Raw genomic sequence first — 27,829 nt, forward strand, 5'->3', positions numbered from 1 at the left:
GGGGGGGAGAGGGTGGGGGCCGTGAGAGGAAGCCACCGGGGGGGAGAGGGTGGGGGTCGTGAGAGATCCCCCACTTTAGAACACATGTCACACATCTGCTGGGGAGCCACCTCGGCCTTCGAAATGCATTTGCGACGGCGGTGGCTTTGTAAGCGAGGGGCTGTTGTTGATCTACAGAGAGGCCGCGGCGGCTTGTGGGGGCCTTCATCCAGCAGTGGATTGACCATGGCTGCAAGAAGTTGAAGTATAGACGTGGGTGCATGTGAGGATGGTTCCCATGTTTTTGTAGAATGATTGATGCTGGTTGTATTTATTGAACACATTTTTTTGTTGTAAAATTGTATTACCTCGCATTCATATTAACAGATTCTGGTGTAAGATTGGTTACGTGAATTTTATTCCATAGACATCGTGGAAACAATGAATGCAATCTAATTTTTGAATGATACTGCCGCTTAATAGACGGAATCTCGTGACGTTGTATGAAGTGGATGCATCCAATATTCAAATAAATATTACTAAAGAGGCGTATTTGGCAAGAGAGCACAAAACCGGCCCGAGATAAATGGTTAAATGTTTACTACTTTACTGAAGAGTCGTGACTGATTGTGTGTGTGTACGAAGACCTGGACACATTCCCATAAGTCACTTCCTCCGGCGGGCAAGGCTGCGTTGGCTGGGTCATGTCGCCTGCATGCCCAACCTCCGCATGCGCAAGCAGCTTCTGTTTTGTCGGACAGAGGGGTCGGCCTGCGTGTTAAACTGACTAACTTCTATGGGGAAGACACTCCATATTTACGCGATCTAATCCCCCCAAAAAACCTGTGATGCTGGAAGTATTTACCAGCGAAACGTCGTACTCAAACTGTAAATGTGGATTAACTCTTCAACACACCGGTGGGCTGAAGTAGTGAATTATTTGTCTTTTGTCAACGTGACACTTTTTTTTTGCTGATTGGCCGTGTCGGGTGGTGGAGGGTTACGACACATTTATAAATAACGCGATCTAACCCAAAAACCTTTATTATGACTATGAATGATATTGGTCGCGAAAGCCTACGTGTTAAACGGACAGAGGGGGCTAAACGGGCACGCCATGGGCTGGAGAAGAGATGGACTGATGCAGTAACAGGAGGATGTGGAGCTGAGAGAATTTACCGAAGACTGGCACCAGCGGTGTCAAGATCGGCCTCTGTGGAGGAGGTTGGTGATGGACGCTACTGGGCAGTGGCAGGCAATCGCCCTCCAGCAACAAAGGAGGGCAGACGAGCGATGGCTCACAACAATGAGCGGGAAAAACCCAGCAATTTGGCACAGTAGGTGGCACATATGTTGCACCTGCCAGTCATCTCAGTCAGTTCACGTGGCCTCAAAGTGCACCTGGCCTGGCACAGGTGCAAGAAAATTAGAGACAATCTAATTACGTTGGGATATGAGCGGAGTGATAAAGTCGGTTTACATACACATGAGCTTCAAGGTGGCGAGACGTTTCACTACTTCGCCTGGTATACAGGAGGCTGTGGGGTCGATCCAGACCCATAACGCCTGCTGTATATTTGGAGTTTCCATGCTCTCCCCGCGGATGCGTGAATTTTTCTCCGAGTCCTCCGGGTTCAGCCCCTCCACATTTAGAAAACACGCGTGCGGAATATTCGGCTGCTATAAATGTCCACGTGGTAAGCCACTTCGTTGAGCTCTCATATGTGGCCAGGTCGCTTCTGACAAAATAGCTCAGTGGGGCCTTACCTGGTGTAATAAATGTAACTCAAACATTGTGTAGCTTAAATACGACTCTCCCTGAAGCCTTTAACAGACTGCGAGGGTGCAAGCGCTGTTGTCCACCAGCCAGGCCGCCTTTGTCTCACCGCTGCCGAAGTCGACGAACAGCACGAGGTACTCGTTTAAGGTGTACTACATTTTGCGCCACTGCTACTGGTCGCGGGCGGGGGGGGTGGGGAGAATGGAACTTGAGTGTTCAGTAGCGAACATGTGTACTTCGAGGGACCACATGCGCATTTACTTTCTAGGCGAGGGCCTATTCAGACGAAAGTCTGTTTTGCGAGGGAGACCTGGATTTAAAATAAAATAGACATTCCGTTCGGCCCAGCTTCCCCTTGATGTAGATTTTGCTCGTAGCTGGCCTTTCGCCATGGGAATGTGGAATTTCCACAACTTGGCTCACGATCGCCAACGGAGGGGGGTGGTGGGGGGGGGGGTGCGACGTGTCCCTCTAAGTTCGCACGTGAGAGCCAGGGGAATCGCTTCGACTACTCTGCTCAACAGGAGACGCTGAGCTTCACTCGCCGGCAAACCTCACCCATTGACGCGGGGAGCGCTTCGTCCTTATTACGGATCATCGCTACGCCGTGCACACTTTTACAGGCCACCAGAGGAGCACGCGGGGACTTTGTCTCTGCCGAAGAAACTACGGTTGAACAAATTGCGTTGCTGCGCGTAAACTAAACACATATTTTTTTATCTTACCAGGTAAGGCCCACCGAGCGATTCAGCTCTTTTGCAGAAGCGACCTGGCCACAAATGATAGCCCAACGAAGTGGCTTATCGCGTGGAAATGCATCGCAGTAGCCGAATACTCTGAACACGTGTTTATTATAAATTGCGAAATTGCGAAAACTCGGGGCGTTTTTTTTTTCTATAGCGAAACTCCATTTGCGTGTAACGTTCAGCTGCTCATCATTTCCCACCGGTTGCTGTTTGTTGCTGCCCGCTGTGGAGTTTTGGCGAGCCATTGCGGCCAGTGCTCTGCAAGGATCGCATCGCGTCGTCCGTGATGGCGTGCATCAGCGTCATCGTCATAATCCCGTACAGTTGTTGCGTTGCCATTACGATCTCTAACAAAAGTACTGACTTCTTTACGTGTGTGGCGTAGTAGTAGTAGCAGCAGTGTGGACGGGGAGCGGTGACGCAGCGGTTAGCGCGCTGCTCCATGAACCCGGCGAGACCCAAGTTCTATTCCCGCACAGGGCCAACACCAGTGAACAATTATCTTGAACCGGTCCTGGGACTAGGTCGACTCAGCAGGTACCTGGTGCGGCGTGTAAGCATCAGCACTGGGGAGACGAAGGCGACCGGGCGTGGTGCTGGCCACCAACCTCCTCGTGTGCCGTGCCGGCCTTCATAGGTGCCACTCGCTAACAGCACTTGCCCCTACAGTCTGTTAAGGCTACACGGGGGATCTTTGTCTTTGTAGGTGGAAGTGGAGGCGGGGAGCGGTGGTGCTACGCCATTGCACACCGACGATCCCACATTCTGGGCTAACACCGGTGACGATGAGCTGAAGCGGTCTTGTGTGCCTCCCCTAGGTCAACTCTGGGCTAACACCGGTGACGATGAGCTGAAGCGGTCTTGTGTGCCTCCCCTAGGTCAACTCTGGGCTAACACCGGTGACGATGAGCTGAAGCGGCCTTGTGTGCCTCCCCTAGGTCAACTCAGCCACAAAATAAGTACCTGCGACGTGGAAACATCGCCACTGGGGATATAAAAAAAATGCGGCCGACCACCCATCCCCGTCGTTTGCGTCGTGCCGACCTTCATTGGTGCTGCTCGCTAGCAGCACTTGCCCCTGCAGTCCATTAAGGCTCTACGGGGGATCTTTGTCTTTGGGACGGGGCGGGGGGGAGGGGGCACCGCTCTTTTGACCCAATGACCCGAGTGTGATTCCGCAGCCACTGTGAATCTGTGCAAGGACTCTTCCGAGGTCACGTCAGCTCCAGCGAGTGCTTTGCGCTCTGTATACATCGGCAGTCGGGGATACAAAGGCTGCTGAGTGTCGTGTTAGGCCTAATGGCCCCTCGCTACCCCGTCTTGTATCGTGCGGCCTTAATAGGTGCTCGCTAACAACAAGACAACTTTACTCGAGACGTCTGTCTTCGTGTTAAACAGATACAACAATCACAACCCTTTGTCTCTCCACTGCTGGACGATGGCTTCCAACTCCCTCCCTCCTTCCCTCCCCGCGTGTTGTCCTATGGTTGGTCGATTGGCCATACTTCACCACCGCTGATCACCAGGGCGTGTTTGTCTAACGTGTAGACATGCAGTGTGGGTGTATACACACATATATATGTGTGTATGTGGGTGCGTGCATGTGAACAGCGTTTATATTCTACAAATTAACATTTTGGTTTCATTAAAAAAAATAAACCGTGTTCATGAAGCTTCTTGTATCTTCAGTTTTTTTCTTTTGTTTGATACGCACGGATATTTTTTTTTAATGCCAATCAATCGGTGACATTTTAATGAGCTAACAAAACAACAACAACAACAACCACACGCACAAACTCAACTGGTGAGTGAGGCTTTCCAATACCCAGGTGAACACATTTGATCAATAACAGCGGGTGATGAGCGGCGGTGCGAGATGGGGGTGGGTGAGAAATGGTGAAAGTTTTATTGTTAATGCTGAAATTACAGCAGCGAAGCAACAAGGCCAACTCGCCAAAGGTAACGTCCCCCCCTCCCAACGTTCGAAGCCACTCGTTTCGATGCGCGTTCACTGCGCCACTTCATATCCCCCGCAATATTCACAACACCGCCTGCCTCGTGTTACAGCGAATTCATAACAACGCCAGGGTCGTATTTACATCATCATCATCAACAACAACAACAAATAAAACACAACGGACACGCGTTTGCGTAAACATTTCCCGAACAAAACAAAAACAAATAATTATCGTCGAGCGCTCGCCGTACATTTATTACATAAAATAAAATACGTTTCATTTATTACATAAAATAAAATACGTTTCATTTTATTTTTACTTTAGCGTGTATATATACTGTATATCCTAACCTATAAACGAGTGCACAATGGGCTCCGATAGAATCTAGAGGCAGGGGGCAATGCATTTACGAATTGGGTTGAATAAGTGAAAGGAAATATGAAAGCATAAGAATAGGTTTCACCCATTCTGACAATAAAACATTTATGTTAAGATGTTCAAACACTAAAAAGAAAACCCTTAAGTGAAATGATTGTGAATGCGCGTGCGCGCGCGCGTGTGTGTGTATTTACGGACACATATACTCAGACGTACTTGTGTGTGTGTGTGTGCGGTTATGTACACTTATATGGTTTTATCATTGCAACGACGATTTGTAAATATATCCCAATAAACCTTCATTGATGGTGGTGGTGGTAACTAAAATAAAGTAACACTGTACGCTCGTATATATAACTCAAACACAATTGCGTTTTTTTAAAATATATATATAATATATATGCGGTTCTTAAAATAACAATCATACCACTTATTTTTTTACGATGTATACGTTCGTGCGTGGCGCATTCAAAGTGAGTGTCACGTGGAATGCGCGAGATCGCTCTTGACGTCATATATAATTACAGATCAATCGTCTTTAATATATCCCTTATATTTCACAGACTTTGAGATGTTCACTTTTAATATCAAAAGCAGTTGTGTGTATGTATGTATATATATATACGATAAATTAATACGGATCAATACAGAAATGCCTGCGAATCAATTGCCTGCTGTTGCATCTCGGGATAGGGCAGGTTGTTTCAGGGAAGTCACGTCGGTAGAAAAATGTTTTTTGTTTTATTTTTCTACCTACGTGACTTTACCGAAAGAATCAAAGGGTATTTATTATAACACCTCTCTCTCTCTCTCTCCTAATTAAATCCGTGGCCGTTACAAGCGCCTTCATTCAGAACTCGTAACTAATTGACGCCACGTGTGTGTGTGTGTGTGCGCTCGCGTGTAAGCAGTAATTAATGCGCGTGGCGTGAGAACGCAGATTGACTATCACGTGCTCGCTTCTGTAAATACACATTAAGCCCACACTGGATAATGCACGCGGTACATTTGCGTGGAATGTTTTAAAATACATGCAAAAGAGAGCTAATTAGACCGACTGGATGTGGCTGTTATATTGTTTTGTCATGGAACTTCTTACACTAACTTATAATATACGTCGAGCGTGCGTGGTGCGTGTGATTCTGCAGCGCGTGCATCGTACCATTTGCTTGTTTTCCTTCCGAACTTTCATCGTTTATTTTTCTTACATCCATTTCACGACGTGCGACGGACGGACGCACGCGGAGTGAGTGTCGTACACGCGCGCGCGCGTGCTGGTGACATTGACAAGAGGGATCCCTGGGGCGCGTCTCTTGTTGGAGTGTGCGATTCTGTGTCTTGGTGCGTGCAGGCCTATTGTCCCGTGTGTGTGTGTGTGTGCGCGTATTTTTGTTGTGCGCCTGCGGTTGTGACACCTCTCTCGGTGTGTTTGATCTTCACGTCTGTGTGCGTGCATCAGTCACCTGTCAGGAAGTCGACCAGGAACACATGGGTCTGTCCCGTGACCTCCTGCACCTAGCCGGGCACATCAGTCAGCCCATAGTACTTGGGGTCTGTCCCGTGACCTGCCAACAGCAGCGAGCCGTCGACACTTCACGTGGCCTCGCGGTGCACCTAGCCTGGCACAAGCGCCGTGGTGACGTTACCGCCACTAAGTGGCGAACAGTGGGTGTTGTTGTTGTTGCTGCGTGTGTGTGCGCGTGTGAGTGGCACACCCCCATGGACTCGTGCACACAGGAGGAGTCGGGAGGGGGGTCACGGCGTGTCCATGCAAATCTCGAACCGATAAACAATTAGCACCTGGAATCCACCCACACCAGCCACTATGATCCCTATACGGTATGTATACAGAGACGCGTGTGTATATCCACGTATACAACCACCCCCCCGCCAACACCATGCATGCATATAAGAATATATTATATGCATGCATACATAAATATAAAATGCGTCTGCTTGTACGGGTTTACGTAGGTACACGGCCACGTTCAGATCCATTTACACGCACACACAAAAGACAAAGATGCCCCCCGTATAGCCATTAACAAACTGTTGGGGCAAGCGTTGTTAGCGAGCACCTATGAAGGCCGGAACGGCACCCGAGGAGGTGGCGGTGGCCAGCACCACGCCCGGCCGCCTTTGCCACCCCCGTGGCGACGTTAACTCATCGCGCCAGGTGCTCATTTGAGGCTGAGTCGACCCAGGGGAGTGCCCAAGGAGCGACTCAGATAATCGTCACTGGGCGTTGGCCGTGAGCGGGAATCGAACTCTGGTCGCCGGGTTCGTTGTTGCAGTGCGCCAACCATTGCTCCACTGCTCTCCACAACGCCACCCCACACACGCACACGTGCACACACACACTCACTCACAGACACACCAAAATAACATGTACACACACACACTCATACACGTTTATCACGCGCACACACACACACACACATATCCCCCGTATAGCCTTTAACTGACTGTTGGGGCAAGTGCTGTTAGCGAGCACCTATGAATGCCCAGACGGCACACGATGGAGTGGGTGCGTCAGACCGTCGGCCTTTGCCTCCCCAGAATATGTATTTGTTACACATCGTACCAGGGCACTAATTTGAAGCTGAGTTGACCTAAGGGAAGCCCAGGACCGGCTCAATATGACCGTCGCTGGTGTTGTTTGGCGCCCGTGAACTCGCTGCGCGCCGGGTTCGTAGTGCAGCCGCAGGTCGTACCAACAACTCTCACTACCGCTCCCCATCACACGCAGCTCACACAAACAAAGACCCCCCCCCCCCTCCCAAACCCACACAGACTTCAACAGACTGTTGGGGCAAGAGGACAACTCTCACACACACACACACACAGATAGCGCGCGCCGTGACTCGCACGTCGTAAGGTCTCCCCTCCGATCGTCAATCTCGCTGCTTGGCGCGCAGCTTCTTGTCCTTGACCCTGCGGTTCTGGAACCAGATGGTGATCTGGCGCTCCGAGAGACTCGTCTCGCTCGAGATGAGCCGACGCGTCTCCTTGCTCACGAAGCGGCAGGCGGCGTAGTGCGCCTCGAGCTCCTTCAGCTGCCCCTTGGTGTAGGGGACGCGCTTCTTGCGAACTCGCCGCTGCCCCGGGGCGTCTCCGCATCCTCCGACTCCCGAGGCTCCTGCGACTCCTCCGCCGCATCCTCCGACTCCCGCAGCAGCAGCAGCAGCAGCCGCAGCAGCCGCAGCAGCAGCAGCCGCCGCAGCTGTCGGATCGAGCGTCCCCCGTGCGTAATCCCCACACACCGACACACAACGACAAAGAGCCTCCCTATAGCCTGCGCAGAGCGTTGGGGGAGAAGTGCTGTTAGGCCGACACACAATAGATACCCTCGTATAGCATTGACAGGCTGTTGGCGCAAGTGCTGCCCGGCGACATACAAATACAAATGTCCCCCCTATAGCGTTAGTGGGCTGTGGGGGCAAGTGGTGATAAGGGAGCCGCTATGAATGCCGGCGCGGCACATCAGGGGGCATGGGAGGCCAGCACCACGCCCGGCCGCCTTTCTCTCCCCCGTGGCCACGTTTACACATCGCACCAGGTGCTCATTTGAGACTGAGTCGACCTAGGGGAGGGCCCAGGACCGGTTCAGATAATCGTCACTGGTGTTGGCCGTGAGCGGGAATCGAACTCGGTTCAGCGGGTTCCTAGCTCAGCGTGCACACACACACACACAGCCGTCACGCAGTATTTTTTTCAGAAATAGACAAATTGGTCTTCGAGTGATACAATTAGATGCGCATCAAATGACAACAAAATAACGGCGCCTCTTCCAGACGGCCGTGGCACGCGCTACAAAAGCGCGGACGACGCTGGTTTTCCACTTTGACGTCGCAGCGACGTTACCCGCGTGCACACGAGCCGTTTTGGGAGAGAGAGAAATAAACCGAGTGGCATCGCGTGCGCCCGTTCTACGGCAACTGATTCGAGCCCTGCTGACGAGACACTGCGCGTCAAAACCGGTCCGGAGTTTGGCGGCCCTGGAATCGCTGCTGCTGCTGCTGAAAGCGTGCCCTCCCAGAAGGCCATGGCGCTGGTGAGTTGTGTAAGAAATATAAATATATATAAAAACCTATGATTATATTTTGGTACTGGCAGAGGAGGTATAATGATGTAGATGCTCACCCCGAGCCCTCATTACTTTGATAGTGCATTGTCTTTTGAGCTGTGTAACGCCTTCTGGCGTCCTCTGGTCGAGCACCAATTGGGTCGAGGCTCAAAAGAAAGCCGTCTCTGGTGTGGATCAATCAGTTTCAAGGACAATGCATATATTATCAAAGTATGTTTTGTGTTTCCATTTTGACCACAAGTATTGTCGTTAATGCAGACATGAATCCTTGTAAAAGGTTTCAGTTTTGTTGCCAGAAGAAGAAAAAAAGAGGAAAACCCCCATTATAAATATATATATTTTGTCTTTTGGTGTGAAACGAGGAATGTGTGTTAAGGAGTATCTGTGTATTTATTTCGTGCATTACATTCTCCGCAAGCACGCGAATGATTAATTATTATTACGAGCTATGTGATCGGATCAGGCGGGTGTTGTGTTTCGGGTTGGTGGGTTCTTGTTGAGATTTTGTTTTATAACTGCCCCACCCACCCTCCCTTTACCCGTCGCTGGGATGCGATGATACATTAACAGGACAGCAAGTGGGTTATGTCAGCATGTCTGTGCGGATTTTTGAGCGTTCATCCCCTCGAGGCGTGAGTCACGAGTCGTGGACAACTTTGATTAATTTTATCGAAGCAAAGCGGGTTTTAAAAAAATACAAAGCAAAGAAACGATGTTATATATATTTTATGAAAGAATTTGGCCAAGTATCCCAGTGTAGGGCCATCCTATGCAGGAGTATTGAGACTCAATCAACGTATCATCATCATGATTATAATATTTGAGCTGTCATTGCGATTGTTCTACCCCTGGTATTCTTCAGAAGTTACACGCCAAATGAAACAATTAAGCGATTTTGTATTTTACTAGGTAAGGCCCACCGACCTACATAGCTGTTTTTCAGAAGGGACCTTACCACAAATGATAGCTCAACGAAGTGGCTTATCCTATGGACATTTATAGCAGCCAGATACTCAAAGCGCGTGTTTCTAAACGTGGAGTGAAAAACCGGGGAGTCCTCAGAAAAAAAAAATTCACGCGACCACGGGGAGAGAGAGAGACACGCAAACTCCAAACAGACAGCAATCAGGGTCGGGCTCGAACCCACGACCCCTGCATACCAGGCGAGGGAGTAAACTTCTCACCACTGCGGCGCCTCATTAATTCGAACGTATAGACCTCTGCGTGGGCCAGAGGACCGATAGTCTAACAGGGGAATCACCCCGCCATGGGAACGAGGAACTTCCACCACCCGGCTCACTGCCCTTAATCCGTTACGATTTGGAGAGGGAAAAGGGCTTCAATCCGTATTCACTGCCACTATTGCTGCAGCGGTGGCCTCTATATATTTATGTTTTGTAGTGCCACCAAGGTCATATTGTGCTAATATATATCGGCTAAACATCCTCATGCAGGACTATCTTAAAATAAAGAGAAAAAAAACACAAGTCACGAGGTTCAATGCGGCTTTGCATTCGTGGATTAAAAAAAAAATTAGATATTGATTTCGTGGATCGAACACAGTTGTTGGCACGGCTATGATTTGCATGCACTTCTGCGCGTTTATAAATGTGATTTCAGTAGGGGGTGTGCGACGTAGAGGCGCTGGGGGGTAAGGTTCTGGGGGGGGGGGGGCACGAATTTGGCTCGGCCAGGTAACACGCGATCCTCGGGCACCACGAGGATCGTGACTAGGACGGGACGTCACGTGGTGGAGGATGGTCGAACTACGTTCACGGCCCGCAACACGTGTTGGGCAGGTATGGCGTCCAGCGGCGAGTCGACCAAGGGTCCTAGTAGGGTGACGATTGCTCTATGTGCGGCTTGCTTCTGTCCAAGACGACTGCAGGACCAATCCACCACCACCACCAACCCTCTCTACAACAGCAACAATCGCCATTCGCCACTAAGTGGCGGTGACGTCACCGCGACGCTTGTGCCAGGCCATGTGCACCTTGAGGCAACTTGAAGTGTCAAACGCCCGCTGGCAGGAGGTCACGGGGCAGACACAGGTGCCACGGGTCGACTGACTAAGATGACTGGCTGATGCACCACCTGTGCCCCATACTGTGCCAACCTGCTGTGCTTTAGCCACCCGGTGCTCAGCTCGTGTCTGTGAGCGTCGCTCCTCCGCCCTCCGTTGTTGTTGGAGGGCGACTACCTCTAACTGCCCAGTAGCGTCCTTCACGAGCCTCCTCCACAGAGGCTGATCTTGACACCGCTGGTACTAGTCATCGGCAAGTCCACTCAGCTCCACGTCCTCCTGTACCACATCACTCCATCTCTTCTCTAGCCCGTGCCGCGCCCGTTTAGCCCCCTCGATCCGGCCGAACAAAAGCTGTTTAGGCATGAGTGCCAGAGGAGCTCACCGATTGGACTTGCCCAGATCTTTCAAGGATTTGGGAGCTCCTCACACAATCCAGCCTGGTTAAACCCAGGATGGGTCGTAGGCAGGCCAGTCAAAATGTTTCTAACCGCCGAAGATGTTCCACTAGGGGGGTCCACGTATCGTAAGCGTAGAGAAGGGAGGGAATGACTGTGGCCGAGAAGACCTGAAGCTTCGTGCAGAGTGATAGACCAGGTAGCTTCCACACAGCGTTACGCAACTGATGAAAAGATAATGCCGCTCGACTGATTCGGAGTGACACCTTTGCTGTTAAACCGGAGCCGGTCATGAGCACACTGCCAAGGTATGGGAAACTCTCCACTCTCTCCACAACTGCCCTATCACCAATTGGGAGTTGTGGGGGTAGTTTCCGATGGTACAAAATACCCAGGCCGGTGCTTAGTTTTGGTAGGGCTGATGTTCAGGCCCCACCTCTTGGTGGCAAGCTCCAGGTTCAGCAGCAGCGCCTCCAACTACTCCTCGGAGTGAGCAGCAATTACCAGGTCATCGGCATACATAACGTGGTTGAGCAATTGGGAGCCAACTTTTGACCGCACCCGGGCATCGATCAGCCTCCCATTGTATCTGTACCAAATGGAAATTTCTCCGGGACAGCTATTGAAGGCTTCACGAACTACTTGGTCAAAATAGAATAGATATATAATAATGTGGGAGCCAGAGGATATCCCTGTTGCACCCCAAGGTGTACAGGGAATGGCTCTGACTCCCGGCCACGTAGTTTTACCTGGGCCCGCTCACCATAATGAAGGTCCTTGGTGATCGTGAGCATAGGGTCAGGGACTCCGAAAGCATGAAGAACAACCCAGAGCCCAGGCCTACTGATGGTGTCATAGGCCTTGACCACCACCACCACAACCACCAAACCTTTCGACACCACCACAACCACCAATCCTCTCTACACCACCACAACCACCACCCTCACTACACCACCACAACCACCACCCTCTCTACACCACCACAACCACAACAACCTCCACAACAACCAACCCTCTCTACACCACCACAACCACAACCATCACTACACCACCACAACCACCACCATCGCTATACCACCATAATCACCACCCTCTCTTCACGACCACAACCAACACCCTAACTACACAACCACAACCACCACCCTCACTACACCACCACAACCACCACCCTCACTACACCACCACAACCACCATCCTCAATACACCACAACAACCACCCTCACTACACCACCACAACCACCACCCTCAATACACCACCACAGCCACCACCCTCACTACACCACCACAACCACCACCCTCACTACACCACCACAACCACCACCCTCACTACACCACCACAACCACCACCTTCTCTACACCACCACAACCACAACCATCACCCTCACTACACCACCACAACTACCACCATCACTACACCACAACAACCATCACCCTCACAACACCACCAGAACCACCACCATCACTACACCACCACAACCATCACCCTCACTACACCACCACAACCACCACCATCACTACACTACCACAACCACCACCTTCTCTACACCACCACAACCACCACCATCACTACACCACCACAACCATCACCCTCACTACACCACCACAAGAACCACCCTCACTACACTACCACAACCACCACCATCACTACACCACCACAACCATCACCCTCACTACACCACCACAACCACCACCCTCACTACACCACCACAACCACCACCCTCACTACACCACCACAACCACCACCCTCACTACACCACCACAACCATCACCCTCACTACACCACCACAACCATCACCCTCACTACACCACCACAACCATCACCCTCTCTACACCACCACAACAATCACCCTCACTACACCACCACAACCATCACCCTCACTACATCACCACAACCATCACCCTCACTACACCACCACAACCATCACCCTCACTACACCACCACAACCATCACCCTCACTACACCACCACAACCATCACCCTCACTACACCACCACAACCACCACCCTCACTAGACCACCACAACTAGCACCCTCAATAACCAAAATATCCCCCGTATAGCCTGTAACAGACTGTAACAGACTGTAATAGACTGTAGGGGCAAGTGCTGTTAGCGAGAAGCACCAATAAAGGCCGGCAAGGCACACGAAGGGGTGGGTGGCCAGCACCACGCCCGGCCGCCTTTGTCTTCCCAGTGGTGATGTTTACACACCGCGCCAGGTACTCATTTGAGGCTGAGTCGACCTAGGGGATTCCCAGGTTCAGATAATCGTCACTGGCGTTGGCCGTGAGCGGGAATGGAACCTGGGTCGCCGGGTTCAAAGCACAGCACGCTAACCACTACACCACCGCTCCCCACTGCACCACCACAACAATCACCCTCACTACACCACCACAACCACCACCCTCTCTACACCACCACAACCACCACCCGCACCATCTCAACACCACCACAACCGTCAAACTCTCGACACCACCACCGCAACCATCAGCCACTCAACACCAACACAACCCTCGCCATATCTAAACCACCACCACCCCCTCTACACTACCAGAACCCTCTTTACACCACCACCACCACCCCCTCTACACCACCAGAACCCTCTTTATACCACCACCACCACCCCCTCAACACAACCAGAACCTTCTACACACCACTACCGCTATCTTTACACCAACAGAACCACCACACTCCCTATACCACCACCACCACCAAAAACACGACCCTCACTACACCAGCACAACCACCACCCTCACTACACCACCACAACCAACACCCTCACTACACCACCACAACCACCATCCTCACTATACCACCACAACCATCACCCTTACTACACCACCACAACCATCACCCTCACTATACCACCACAACCATCACCATTACTACACCACCACAACCATCACCCTCACTACACCACCACAATCATCACCCTCACTACACCACCACAACCACCACCCTCACTACACCACCACAACCACCATCCTCACTACACCACCACCACCATTACCCTCACTACACCACCACGACCATCACCCTCACTACACCACCACAACCACCACCCTCACTACACCACCACAACCATCACCCTCACTACACCACCACAACAACCACCTTCTCTACACCAACACAATCACCACCCTCACTACACCACCACAACCACCACCCTCTCTACACCACCACAACCAACACCCTCACTACACCACCACAACCATCACCCTCACTACACCACCACAACCACCATCCTCACTATACCACCACAACCATCACCCTTACTACACAACCACAACCACCACCCTCACTTCACCACCACAACCACCATCCTCACTACACCACCACCACCATCACCCTCACTACACCACCACAACAACCATCCTCACTACACCACCACAACCACCACCCTCACTACACCACCACAACAACCACCCTCACTACACCACAACCACCACCCTCACTACACCACCATCACCCTCACTACACCACCACAACCACCATCCTCACTACACCACCACCATCACCCTCACTACACCACCACAACCATCACCCTCACTACACCACCACAACCACCACCCTCACTACACCACCACAACCACCATCCTCACTACACCACCACCATCACCCTCACTACACCACCACAACCCTCACTACACCACCACAACCACCACCCTCACTACACCACCACAACCACCACCCTCTCTACACCACCACAACCACCACCTTCTCTACACCACAACCACCACCCTCACTACACCACCACAACCACCACCCTCACTACACCACCACAACCACCAACCTCACTACACCACCACAAACACCACCCCCACCATCTCAACACCACCACAACCGTCAAACTCTCGACACCACCACCGCAACCATCACCCACTCAACACCAACACAACCATCGCCATATCTAAACCACTACCACCCCCTCTACACCACCAGAACACTCTTTACACCACCACCACCGCTCTATCGACACCACCAGAACCCTTTCCACACCACCACCACCACTATCTTTAAAACCAACAGAACCACCACACTCCCTAGAACACTACCACCACGACCACCACCACAAACACGACCCTCTCTACACCGCCACAACCATCAACCTCACAACACCACAACCACCACCCTCACTCCACCACCACAACCACCACCCTTCGACACCACCACCCTCTCTACACCACCAACCTCTGTACACCACCACTCTCTCTACACCACCATCATCACCACCCTCTCTACACCACCACCACCACCACCCTCTCTACACCACCACCAATTTCTCTACACCACCACAACCACCACTACACCACCACAACCACCACTACACCACCACAACCACCACTACACCACCACAACCACCACTACACCACCACTACACCACCACAACCACCACTACACCACCGCAACCACCACTACACCACCACCACCACCACTACACCACCACAACCACCACTACACCACCACAACCACCACTACACCACCACAACCACCACTACACCACCACAACCACCACTACACCACCACAACCACCACTACACCACCACAACCACCACTACACCACCACAACCACCACTACACCACCACAACCACCACTACACCACCACAACCACCACTTTCTCTACACCACCACAACCACCACTACACCACCACAACAACCACTACACCACCACCACCACTACACCACCACAACCACCACTACACCACCACAACCACCACTACACCACCACAACCACCACTACACCACCACAACCACCACTACACCACCACAACCACCACTACACCACCACAACCACCACTTTCTCTACACCACCACAACCACCACTACACCACCACAACAACCACTACACCACCACCACTACACCACCACAACCACCACTACACCACCACAACCACCACTACACCACCACCACAACCACCACTACACCACCACAACCACCAACTTCCCTACACCACCACAACCACCGCCCTCTCGACTTGCGCGGCCCGACACCGCCGCTAGATTCGGGCGTCACGCGTCGCATCTCTTACCGGTTGGAGTCGCGTGGCCACAGGGTAGGCGGTACGCGCGTGCACGGGCGGCGTGTACGATGTGCACGCGCGTTGACTCCACATGGTACTCGCGTGCACGCACAGGCCACGTCACCCGCGTTGGCCGCGTGCATCCGAATGCGTGTTCGGATGCACGCGGCGGGCTCGACCCAGACCGGGAACTCTCCCAACGCGCGCCGTCGCGTCCGCGTAGGAAGCAGAGGCCCCCAGCTATTTAGATTTTAGTCCGAGTCGACCTAAAGCGCGGCCAAAGCCTTGCAGTGGGGCGTGCGGGTCAGCGCGCCTCGCTCCGGACCATGCCACCAGAGTTCGATTCCCGTGCCCCGGGTGCACGGACACACGGTGCCGATTATAATGTGACGCAGTCCCGGGCCTTACCCTAGGTCGACTCAGACTCAAATGGGTACCTGGCGCGATGTCTAAACATCGCCACTAGGGGAGACAAAGGCGGCCAGGGTCGGTGCTGGCCGTCCACACCCCCCCCCACCCCCCCCCACTCGTGTGCCGTGCCGGCCTTAATAGGTGCTCGCTAACAGCACTTGCCCCTATCAGTCTGTAAAGACTATACGGGGGATCTTTGCACAGTGTTTGTCTTTTGTATTGTGGGAAGCGGCCGTGCAGTGGTTAGCGCACAGCGCCACGAACCCAGTGACCCGGGGTTCGAGTCCACCTGACGGGCCCGAAACACCAGTGCCGATTATATGACGCGGTCCCGGTTCCTCGTCTAGATCGACTCAGCCTCAAATGAGTACCTGGTGCGATGTGTAAACATCGCCACTGGGGGGGGAGACAAAGGCGGCCGGGCGTGAAACTTGAAATCCAACCGCATCGTGTGCCGTGCCCGCCTTGAATTACCACACGCTAACAGCACTCGCACCAACAGAATGAATACGCTGACAAAACATATTTACGTATTTATATCCCTTCGCATGTCCACGTCTACGCCTTACGAACGCCGATTGATCCGCGCGTCCTTCGAGGAGCGCGGGGAACGTCTCCGAGACGAATGAATGAAGACTCTGGGACGCACGCGGTTTGGTGACACGCGGGGAGTCTTGTCGACTCGAGTCTGGCTCGCTTGAACAAGCGCTCGCGAACCAGCGCCGTGCGTGGTGATAAAGGAGCCTTCCCACATTTACGCCGTTGGAGTCCCAATGAGAAACGGAAAATTTTATATATTAAAAAAATACATGACTCGTAATAATCACGAGCGTCGTTTGTGGTGAATGTAAATAACAAACGCGTGGCTTTTGGTGGACGCTTCGGCATTTTGATAGAAGGCTTCATCAGGGGATCTTGTTATTCGGGAGCGGTAGTGTCGGGCGGTGGTTCTTCTGCTTAATCTGGGGGTACGTGAGCCCCCCTGGGGGTACGTGAGCCCCCCTGGGGGTACGTGATGCCCTTTCTGGGGGTGCGAGACGTAGCCAGATATTTTTTTTCAATAGAAGGTAAATAATCGAAAACACAAATGAAGCACGGCCACGTAAGCACAACTTACGTTGTTTCACCAAACCTACGTATTTATTGACATCAAACATTTTTTGTGTTGTTAGTTTTACGATTTAGAATAAAAAGGAGTGCAAGGTCACCGTCGAGGTGAAGGAGCGAGCGGACTCGCGCGACAAGATAAAATTTTCTCTCTCTCTCAAATTTCCGCTTGCAGCCCAACATCCATCCGGCGGTCGCGTCAATCACTGCGATGACGCTTGGGTCTCAAGACAGGGCCTCGCCTAGGTCGACTCAGCCTTAACTTCACTTCCACGGAAGGGGAGAAGACACAGCCTTCCCCGCGGGCGTGGTGGGGAGTTCGCCACCCCACAAACCTACTCGCTGAGGGACAATTGCCCCAACAGTCTGTTGAGACGGCACGGGCGGGGAGGGGTTCGGATCTTCGTGTTTGGCGTTGCAGAGGATACAGGCGCCCTAACGTTCTTCTCTGGGCTACCCCGAGAGACTATCAAGAGGCGGAGAGAGACAGAGAGAGAGAGACACAGCGAGAGACACAGAGAGAGACACAGAGAGAGACAGAGAGAGAGACACACAGAGAGAGATAGAGAGAGAGAGACACAGCGAGAGACACAGAGAGACACACAGAGAGAGACAGAGAGAGACACAGAGAGAGACACAGCGAGAGACACAGAGAGACACACAGAGAGAGACACAGAGAGAGAGACATAGAGAGAGACACAGAGAGAGACACACAGAGAGAGACAGAGAGACACAGAGAGAGAGACAGAGAGAGACACACAGAGAGAGAGACAGAGAGAGACACACAGAGAGAGAGACAGAGAGACACAGAGAGAGAGACAGAGAGAGACACACAGAGAGAGAGACAGAGAGAGACACACAGAGAGAGAGACAGAGAGAGACACAGAGAGAGACAGAGAGATACAGAGAGAGAGACACAGAGAGAGACAGCGAGAGACACAGAGAGAGAGAGAGAGACAGAGAGAGAGACAGAGAGAGACACAGAGAGAGAAAGAGAGACAGAGAGAAGTCTACTCAAGGCTGTCTTAAACATCCAGAGCCACGCGCCCAGGCCTGTGGGTCGGCAGTGTTTGACAGAATATCTCTCTCTACTTTTCCGAACATGCGATGTGAAATGTGCAGTTAATTACACATATTTGGGAGGGAGGGGGGGTTATAATAATATTTTAAAAGAACGCGTTCATAACTTACTTTTTAAACATCGTATTTATCGTTTTTGTTTTTGCTTGAGCGCGTATGGACCGTTGACGTATTGGTGAACATCCCAATTATCATCGTGACTTGAAGCTTTCGCGACTGCAGGAATTCATATTCTTTGGGTCTTTCGGTAAAGTCACGTAGATAGGTTCAAAGAAAATAACAACCGATCTACGTGACTTTACCGAAAGACCCAAATAATATCCAAATGATATATACTGTACAAGCTATCATGCAATCTTAACGTTTTATATACAGTATATGTGTACTTAATCACAAAGACAAAAATCCCGCTCCCCCCTATAGCCTGAACAGAATGTTGGGGCAAGTGCTCCTAGCGAGTAGCAGTACCTATGAAGGTCTTCACAGGACACGAGGGTGGCCAGCACCACGCCCGGCCGCCTTTGTCTCCCCCAGTGGCGATGTTTACACACCGCACTAGGTACTCATTTGAGGCTGAGTCGACCTAGGGGAGGCCCATGACCGGTTAGATGTTCAGCACAGTTGTTGGCCGTGAGCAGGAATCGAACTTGGGCCGGCGGGTTCGTAACACAGTGCATGGACCGATTTGTGTCTTTGTGTGTGGGGAGCGGTGGTGTAGCGGTTAGCGCACTGCCTTAAGAACCCGGCAACCCGAGTTCGATTCCCGCTCACGGACAACAACAGTGACGATTATATGAACCGGTCCTGGGCCTCCCCTAGGTCGACTCAGCCTCAAACGAGTACCCGATGCGGTGTGTAAACATCGCCACTGGGGAGACAAAGGCGGCCGGGCGTGGTGTTGGTCACCCACCCCCTCGTGTACCGTGCCGACATTCATAGGATGCTCGCTAACAGGGCTTGCCCCTACAGTCTGTTAAGGTTACAAGTTGAATCTTTGTCTTTGTATATAATATATCGTATAGTATACCCACACTAGTCACACGATGTATACTACACTAGTCACTGTTTAAATCGTTCGTCAAGTATTAACATCTGTACTTGGTGTTATGGGTTACAGTGCTAATGCGTTTTCTGTTTGTTCAAATATACGCCATATTGTTAAAAATGCTAACATAACTCAAACAATGCGCGTGATAAACTATTTAACGAGTGGAAACATTGTGCAATAGAACGCCTAGAATTACTTGGAGAGCGATGTTATTACAGCGGAAACGCCTGTATTAAATATCCAGTTGAAAAAGAAGAGTGAATCTCTTTTTTATGCGTATTAATAATTGCCAAATCGTAATTTTGTTTCAGAGTTCATCAAATTTCGTGGACAGCAGTGATATCATAAATGAATGAACACGCACATTAGGGCCTCACCTGTACGCGACTCTTACACAAAAGACCCTTCAACGTTCACTCGGAAGCATAATCGTGCACTTTGGTAATTCGGCTGAGCCAAGTTTGTAGGAAGGTGTAATTTTCACACGTACATATATATATACACATATACAAAGACCCCCCTGTATAGCCTTGGACAGACTGTTGGGGCAAGTGCCGTTGGCGTGCACCAGGTAACTCATTGTAGACTGAGTTGACCTAGGGCGGCCCAGTACCGCTGCATGTATTAACCACTATTATTGGTCGTGAGCGGGAATTGGAATTGAACTCGGGTCGCTGGGGTCGTATAAAGTAGTGCGCTAAGCACTACACTACCGCTCCCCCCCCCCACGTTTATTCAAGCCCACACTCACTTACGCTTCCTTTATAGAATGAACAGGTCCGGGATGTGTGTTGTTGGATATTTTTTACTCAATTGTTTTGTGAATTCAGTGTGGTGGTGGATTATTTGCGCAATATTATTCGCGAGATTTCGACTTTAAAATTGCATAATTGAAACAACAACATTCTAATTTAGTGTATATATGGAAATATTTACGGGGCTAAATTAGAGTGAATCATTAGTTGTTAACGAAACGTATTCTGTAAACGCGCTATATATATACACACACAACCACTTTACGTGCCACTAACAACGTTGAAATTGCAAATGAAATATACACACACATTTGACTTGGACGAAACATCGTTATAAATTCGAGTTTAATTTGTCAGTCATTGAAACGTGAATGCTGTACTCATTGAGCATTCGACGTAGGATTATTATGCGTAATAAAGGTTTCTACGATTTAACAACAACAAACACACACACGCACGAGTGAATTCATCCGGAGGTCAATGTTACTTTATCTGTTGTAGACAAATTTTACACAAAGCTCCGTATTCGGAGAATAACTCCTTCGCTCTCTCTCTCTCACTAAATTGGTGAGCGCTATCAATTGGCCACATGTTAATGATACAAATTCGCCTTTGGGTGATCCTAATTAAGGCTCGCCGCACCGGGGCTCGTCTTAGCGTGTATAGTTAGTCACGGGCATGCCACAGAATATAGCTCTCGTCTCTGATCTCACGTGCGTCCGTCACCACGCCTCGTGGTTATCAATTTAGTTTCATATTGTGTTTTGGTAAAGAAACAACTAATAATTGGCAGTATCACGGAGTGTTGAGACAGCCCCCGCCGCCACTTAACACGCCAAACGCCCAGCAACAAACGTCAAAGTAACTAAAATTATTGTCATAGTTTTCAAAAGTGAACACGTGGTTATACGAATCGAGCGGGGTTATAGAAAACTTGCGGGTAAGAGGGCAAAGTAAAACCCCCATAGACCGTGGAGATGCAATGGGGGACTGCTCAGCGTGCACGCGTGGTGGTGGTGATGGATGAGTGGCAGGGGGGGGGGCGAGCTCCCTACGACCCTAAACCACCACACTGCCCCCCCCCTCCACCCCAGCACCCCCCCCCCCCCACACACTCCCACCCACCCACAAGCCCACACACCACCCCTCCCCAACTCCCCCACCCACCCACCCAAGGTTACCTGCGTGTTGCGGGGACCACAACGCGCCGGGCTGAGGTGCCCACGCCTGATGGGGGTCCTGCGCGGCGTGCAGGAACGCGGCGTCGGCCCTGCCGGACACGTCCAGGTAGGGCGACACGGGCTGGTGCTGGTGCTGCTGGTGGTGGTACGCGCCCGCGTATCCCTGGTGGTACTGGTGGTAGAAGCCGTAATCTTTCGCCCAGAACACGTCGTCCGCGGCGGACGACGAACCGACGCCTCCCGCCGCCACGGGCGACTCGGCGGCCCGGCCGTGCACGGGGTTGGACGCGTGGAGCGGCGCGTGCGGGTGGCCTGGCCGCAGGAGGTGACCACCACCACCTCCACCACCACCACCTCCACCACCGTGGTGGTGGTGGTGGTGGCTTATACCTCCGTGGCCGCAGCCCAGAGCCTTGTCCGGTTCCGGGGAGCCGCCGCCGCCACCGCCGCCGCCGCCGTGGTCGTGGTCGCTGTGTTGGTGGTGTTGGTGGTGTTGGTGATGTCCCGCCGAGGAGCGTTCCGAGAAGGAGCCCGGAGGTGGCGCTTGCTGTGCCGCAGCGGCAGCCGCGGCGGCGGCTGCGGCGGCGATGGAGTAGGAGAGGGGCGAGTGGCTCACCCAGTTGCGGTATTGCCCGCTGCCCGGGAACGACGCGGTGCCGAGCGCCTCCATGTTTCTGCTCCTCCGTGTGCCGTGCGGTGTTTATTTGAGCGCGGGATCTGCACATGTGAACCCGGGGGGCGTGGGGGGGGGGTTGAAGGAGGGGAGGGGGGGGCGGGAGCGAGGGGGGAGGGGTGGATGGGGGGCACGTGGAGATGTGTGTGTCTGTGGGTGGGTGGGGGGCCCTATGTGGTGAAGGTCATGGTTATGTGGCTAGCTGGACGGCTTGGCTGGATGACTGGCTGTCTGGCTGGGCGAGCGTGGCTTTGCCGGACGCTGGCTGCTGAGACGAGGAGGAAGAGAGGAGCAGCAGCAGCAGCAGCAAAGGGGAGAGGCAGGCGTTGGAGGGGGGTGGTGGTGGTGGGGGCGGTGGTTGCAGTGTCGGAATGTGCCAATAAAGGGGCCTGACATTGACATTGACGGACTTTTTATTGGTCTCGCGCCTGCATTGGCCGGACCGTCGTCACGTGGCGGATGAACGGCGGAGAGGATTTTTTGGTCTTCGTCGTGGTGAGAGACGAGACAGAGGATTGGGGGGGGGGGTGTGATGAGAGAGGGGGGGGGAGGGGTGAGAGAAGGGGGAGGGTGAGAGAGAGAGAGGGGGTGAGAGACGAGAGAGAGGGAGGGGGTGAGAGACGAGAGAGAGGGAGGGGGTGAGAGAGAGAGAGAGAGGGATGGAGGGGGGTGAGAGACGAGAGAGAGGGAGGGGGTGACGAGAGAGGGGGGGGTGAGAGAGAGGGGGGGTGAGAGAGAGGGGGTGAGAGACGAGAGAGAGAGAGGGGGGGTGAGAGAATGAGAGAAGGGGGGGTGAGAGAGAGGGGGGGTTAGAGACGAGAGAGAGGGACGGGGTGAGAGAGAGATGGAGGGGGTGAGAGACGAGAGAAAGCGGGAGGGGGGGGGGTGAAAGAGATGGGGAGGGGAGCGAGAGAGACGAGAGAGATTGCGAGGGAGAGGAAATCTGAGCAATGTTGTGTTTGGTATGCAATGCATGATACAACCTCCCCCCACCTTCCTACTCCAGCCCGAGAGTCCAATTCAAGCTCGCTTCACGTGCGCGTGTATTTGTGTGTGTGTGTTTGTGTTGTGTGTGTGTTTGTGTGTGTGTTTGTGTCTCACTCCGAATCAGTCGAGCGGCAATATCTTTCCATCGGTTGCGTAACGCTGTGTGGAAGCTACCTGGTCTGTCGCTCCGCACTAAGCTTCAGGTCTTCTCGGCCACGGTCATTCCCTCCCTTCTCTACGCTTGCAAAACGTGGATCCACCTAATGGAACATCTTCGCCGGTTAGAAACATTTAGGCTAGCCTGCCTACGATCCATCCTGGGTTTAACCAGGCTGGATTGTGTGAGGAGCTCACAAACCCTTGAAAGATCTGGGCAAGGTCCCATCGGTGAGCACCTCCGGCAGGCAAGGCTGCGTTGGCTGGGTCATGTAGTCAGCATGCCCAGCCACCCCATGCCTCAATAGTCGTTAAGGTTACATGTTGGATCTTTGTCTTTGTATATAATACATCGTATAGTATACCCACACTACTCACACAATGTATACTACAATAGTCACTGCTTAAATCGTTCGTCATGTATTAACATCTGTACTTAGTATTCTTGGTTCTTTCGGTAAAGTCACGTTGAAGGGAAACAATTAAATAATAAAATATACATTAAACAATAAAATTCTCACGACGTTTCGACTGCAGTCATCATCAGGTGTGAGTTTTCACATTTTATTATTTTATTGCTTCCCTTCTACGTGACTTTACCGAAAGAACCAAGAATATGAATCACTGCAGTCACGAAAGCTTTAAATCAAAATCTGTACTTGGTGTTATAGGTTACAGTGCTAATGCGTTTTCTGTTTGTTCAAATATACACCATATTGTTAAAAATGCTGACATTATAACTCAAACAATGCGCGTGATAAACTATTTAACGAGTGGAAACATTGCGCAATAGAGCGCCTGGAATAACTTGGAAAGCGATGTTATTACAGCGGAAACGCCTATATGAAATATCCAGCTGAAGAATAATAGTGAATCTCTTTTTTATGCGTATTAATAATTGCCAAATCGTTATTTTGTTTCAGAGTTCATCAAATTTCGTGGACAGCGGTGATATCTTAAATTAATGAACACGCGCATTAGGGCCTCACCTGTACGTGACTATTACACAAAAGACCCTTCAACGTTCACTCGGAAGCATAATCGTGCACTTTGGTAATTCGGCTGAGCCAAGTTTGTAGGAAGGTGTAATTTTCACACGGACATATATATATACACATATACAAACCCCCCCCCCCCCTGTATAGCCTTGGACAGACTGTTGGGGCAAGTGCTGTTGGCGTGCACCAGGTAACTCATTGTAGACTGAGTTGACCTAGGGCGGCCCAGTACCGCTGCATGTATTAACCACTATTATTGGTCGTGAGCGGGAATTGAACTCTGGTCGCTGGGGTCGTATAAAGTAGTGCGCTAAGCACTACACTACCGCTCCCCCCCCACGTTTATTCAAACGCACACTCACTTACGCTGCCTTTATAGTACGAACAGGTCCGGGATATGTGTTGTTGGATATTTTTTACTCAATTGTTTTGTGAATTCAGTGTGGCGGAAAATTTGCGCAATATTGTTCGCGAGATTTCGACTTTAAAATTGCATAATTGGATTGTGTGAGGAGCTCACAAATCCTTGAAAGATCTGGGCAAGGTCCCATCGGTGAGCTCCTCCGGCAGGTAAGGCTGCGTTGGCTGGGTCATGTAGCCCGCATGCCCAGCCACCGCATGCCGAAACAGCTTTTATTCGGCCGGATCGAGGGGGCTAAATGGGCGCGGCACGGGCTAGAGCAGAGATGGAGTGATGTGGTACAGGAGGACGTGGAGCTTAGTGGACTTGCCGATGACTGGTACCAGCGGTGTCAAGATCGGCCTCTGTGGAGGAGGCTCGTGAAGGACGCTACTGGGCAGTTGGAGGCAGTCGCCCTCCAACAACAACGGAGGGCGGAGGAGCGACGCTCACAACAACGAGCGGAGCGCCGGGTGGCTAAAGCACAGCAGATTGGCACAGAAGGGGGCACAGGTGGTGCATCAGCCAGTCATCTTAGTCAGTCGACCCGTGGCACCTGGGTCTGCTCCGTGACTTCCTGCCAGCGGGCGTTCGACACTTCATGTTGCCTCAAGGTGCACATGGCCTGGCACAAGCGTCGTGGTGACGTCACCGCCACTTAGTGGCGAATGGCGGTTGTTATTGGTGTGTGTGTTTGTGTGTGCACGCTGAGGAGAGGCTTGCGGAGCCCCAATGCGGTTTCAGGAAAGGGCGGTCCTGCACAGATGCCATATTTTTTGTCCGTCTGCTACAGCAGAGGTGTGAGGAATTCCAACAAGACCTACATCTCTGCTTTATTGACCTGGTCAAGGCCTATGATACCATCAGTAGGCCTGGGCTCTGGGTTGTTCTTCGTGCTTTTGGAGTACCTGACCCTCTGCTCACGATCATTAAGGACCTTCATGATGGTGAGCGGGCCCGGGTAAAACTACGTGGCCGGGAGTGAGAGCCATTCCCTGTACACCTTGGGGTGCGACAGGGATGTCCTCTGGCTCCCACATTATTTAACATCTATTTTGACCACGTAGTTCGTGAAGCCTTCAATAGCTGTACCGGAGGAATCTGCATATGGTACAGATATAATGGGAGGCTGATCGATGACCGGGTGCGGTCAAGGAATGGCTCCCTATTTCTCAACCACGTTATGTATGTCGATGATTTGGTAAGAGCTACTCATTCAGAGGAGGAGTTGGAGACGCTGCTGCTGAGACTGGAGCGTGCCACTAAGAGGTGGGGCCTTACCATCAGCCCCACCAAAACTTAGCACCTGCCTGGGTATTTTGTACCATCGGACACTCCACCCCCACAACTCCCAATCGGTGATGGGGCAGTTGTGGAGAGAGTGGAGAGTTTCCCATACCTTGGCAGTGTGCTCATGACCGGCTCCGGTTTAACAGCAGAGTTCTCACTCCGAATCAGTCGAGCGGCATTATCTTTTCATTGGTTGCGTAACGCTGTGTGGAAGCTACCAGGTCTGTCGCTCCGCACTAAGCTTCAGGTCTTCTCGGCCACGGTCATTCCCTCCCTTCTCTACGCTTGCGAAACGTGGACCCCCTAAATGGAACATCTTCGCCGGTTAGAAACATTTAGGCTAGCCTGCCTACGATGCATCCTGGGTGTAGCCAGGCTGGATTGTTTTAGGAGCTCACAAATCCTTGAAAGATCTGGGCAAGGTCCCATCGTTGAGCTTCTCTGGCAGGCAAGGCTGCGTTAGCTGGGTCATGTAGCCCGCATGCCCAGCCACCGCATGCCGAAACAGCTTTTGTTCGGCCGGATCGAGGGGCTAAACGGGCGCGGCACTGGCTAGAGAAGAGATGGAGTGATATGGTACAGGGGGACGTGGAGCTGATTGGACTTGCCGATGACTGGTACCAGCGGTGTCAAGATCGGCCTCTGTGGATGAGGCTCGTGAAGGACGCTACTGGGCAGTTGGAGGCAGTCGCCCTCCAACAACAACGGAGAGCGGAGGAGCGACGCTCACAACAACGAGCGGAGCGCCGGGTGGCTAAAGCACAGCAGGTTAGCACAGTAGGGGGCACAGGTGGTGCATCAGCCACTCATCTCAGTCGTCTCAGTCGACCCGTGGCACCTGGGTCTTCTCCGTGACCTCCTGCCAGCGGGCGTTCAACACTTCACGTGGCCTCAAGGTGCACATGGCCTGGCACAAGTGTCGTGGTGACGTCACCGCGACTGGATTTGTTGACGGCCGCCGTAGTCACGCCAGGGTCGAGTGATGATCATCGAAGGTGCATCGCGGAAAACCTTGGGCGTGCAACTTTATAACAAACACATATTGGCCTAATTTTTTGTTAGTTTTATAATGCAGTATTTGTCAAAGCAACATGTGTAAAAGTTATACTTTCAAATTAAAGCAATTCGTGTTATATGCCTAGCTATATATATGGCCATCTGTGAAAAGAGAGCTTTATAGCTCATCGGATTCCTCCAGTGTTCAGAAATATTCTGATAAATATATACAAATACATATATCTGAGGTGGCATTTCCTCCTCACACATCAGCAGGTCAATGCAGTGGTTAACCATCTCCGTGGCGCGCCCAGTATTTCCGTGGGTTTTTACGTTGAACTTCTTTCGCACCCTACGTAGTCAACCCGGGCTCATAAC

At 51.9% G+C, this 27,829-nt stretch overlaps 1 protein-coding gene across 1 annotated transcript; it reads right to left on the reverse strand.

The window, feature by feature from the left end:
• Positions 1 to 5,726: 5,726 nt before the first annotated feature.
• On the reverse strand, positions 5,727 to 22,679 carry LOC116950765 (uncharacterized). The gene is made up of 2 exons (XM_032968817.2): positions 21,934 to 22,679; positions 5,727 to 7,986 (listed from the first exon to the last, which is right to left on the reverse strand). The coding sequence occupies exons 1-2, from the start codon at positions 22,619 to 22,621 to the stop codon at positions 7,736 to 7,738; spliced, it is 939 nt and encodes a 312-aa protein (XP_032824708.2). The 5' UTR covers positions 22,622 to 22,679; the 3' UTR covers positions 5,727 to 7,735.
• Positions 22,680 to 27,829: the final 5,150 nt, after the last annotated feature.

This window comes from Petromyzon marinus, chromosome 2 (assembly GCF_048934315.1).
Source record: "Petromyzon marinus isolate PM22_M1 ecotype Great Lakes invasive population chromosome 2, UKy_Petmar_22M1.pri1.0, whole genome shotgun sequence".
In the NCBI taxonomy this organism is placed as follows: Eukaryota; Metazoa; Chordata; class Hyperoartia; order Petromyzontiformes; family Petromyzontidae; genus Petromyzon; species Petromyzon marinus.

Bases quoted from the DNA above. Each gene is read 5' to 3' on its own strand.
- LOC116950765 (XM_032968817.2), bottom strand. From the start codon at position 22,621: ATGGAGGCGCTCGGCACCGCGTCGTTCCCGGGCAGCGGGCAATACCGC. The intron at 7,987-21,933 runs GTGGGGGAGTTG...GCGGCGGAGGAG, and splicing joins AGGTAACCTTGGGTGGGTGG to TCGCAGGAGCCTCGGGAGTC.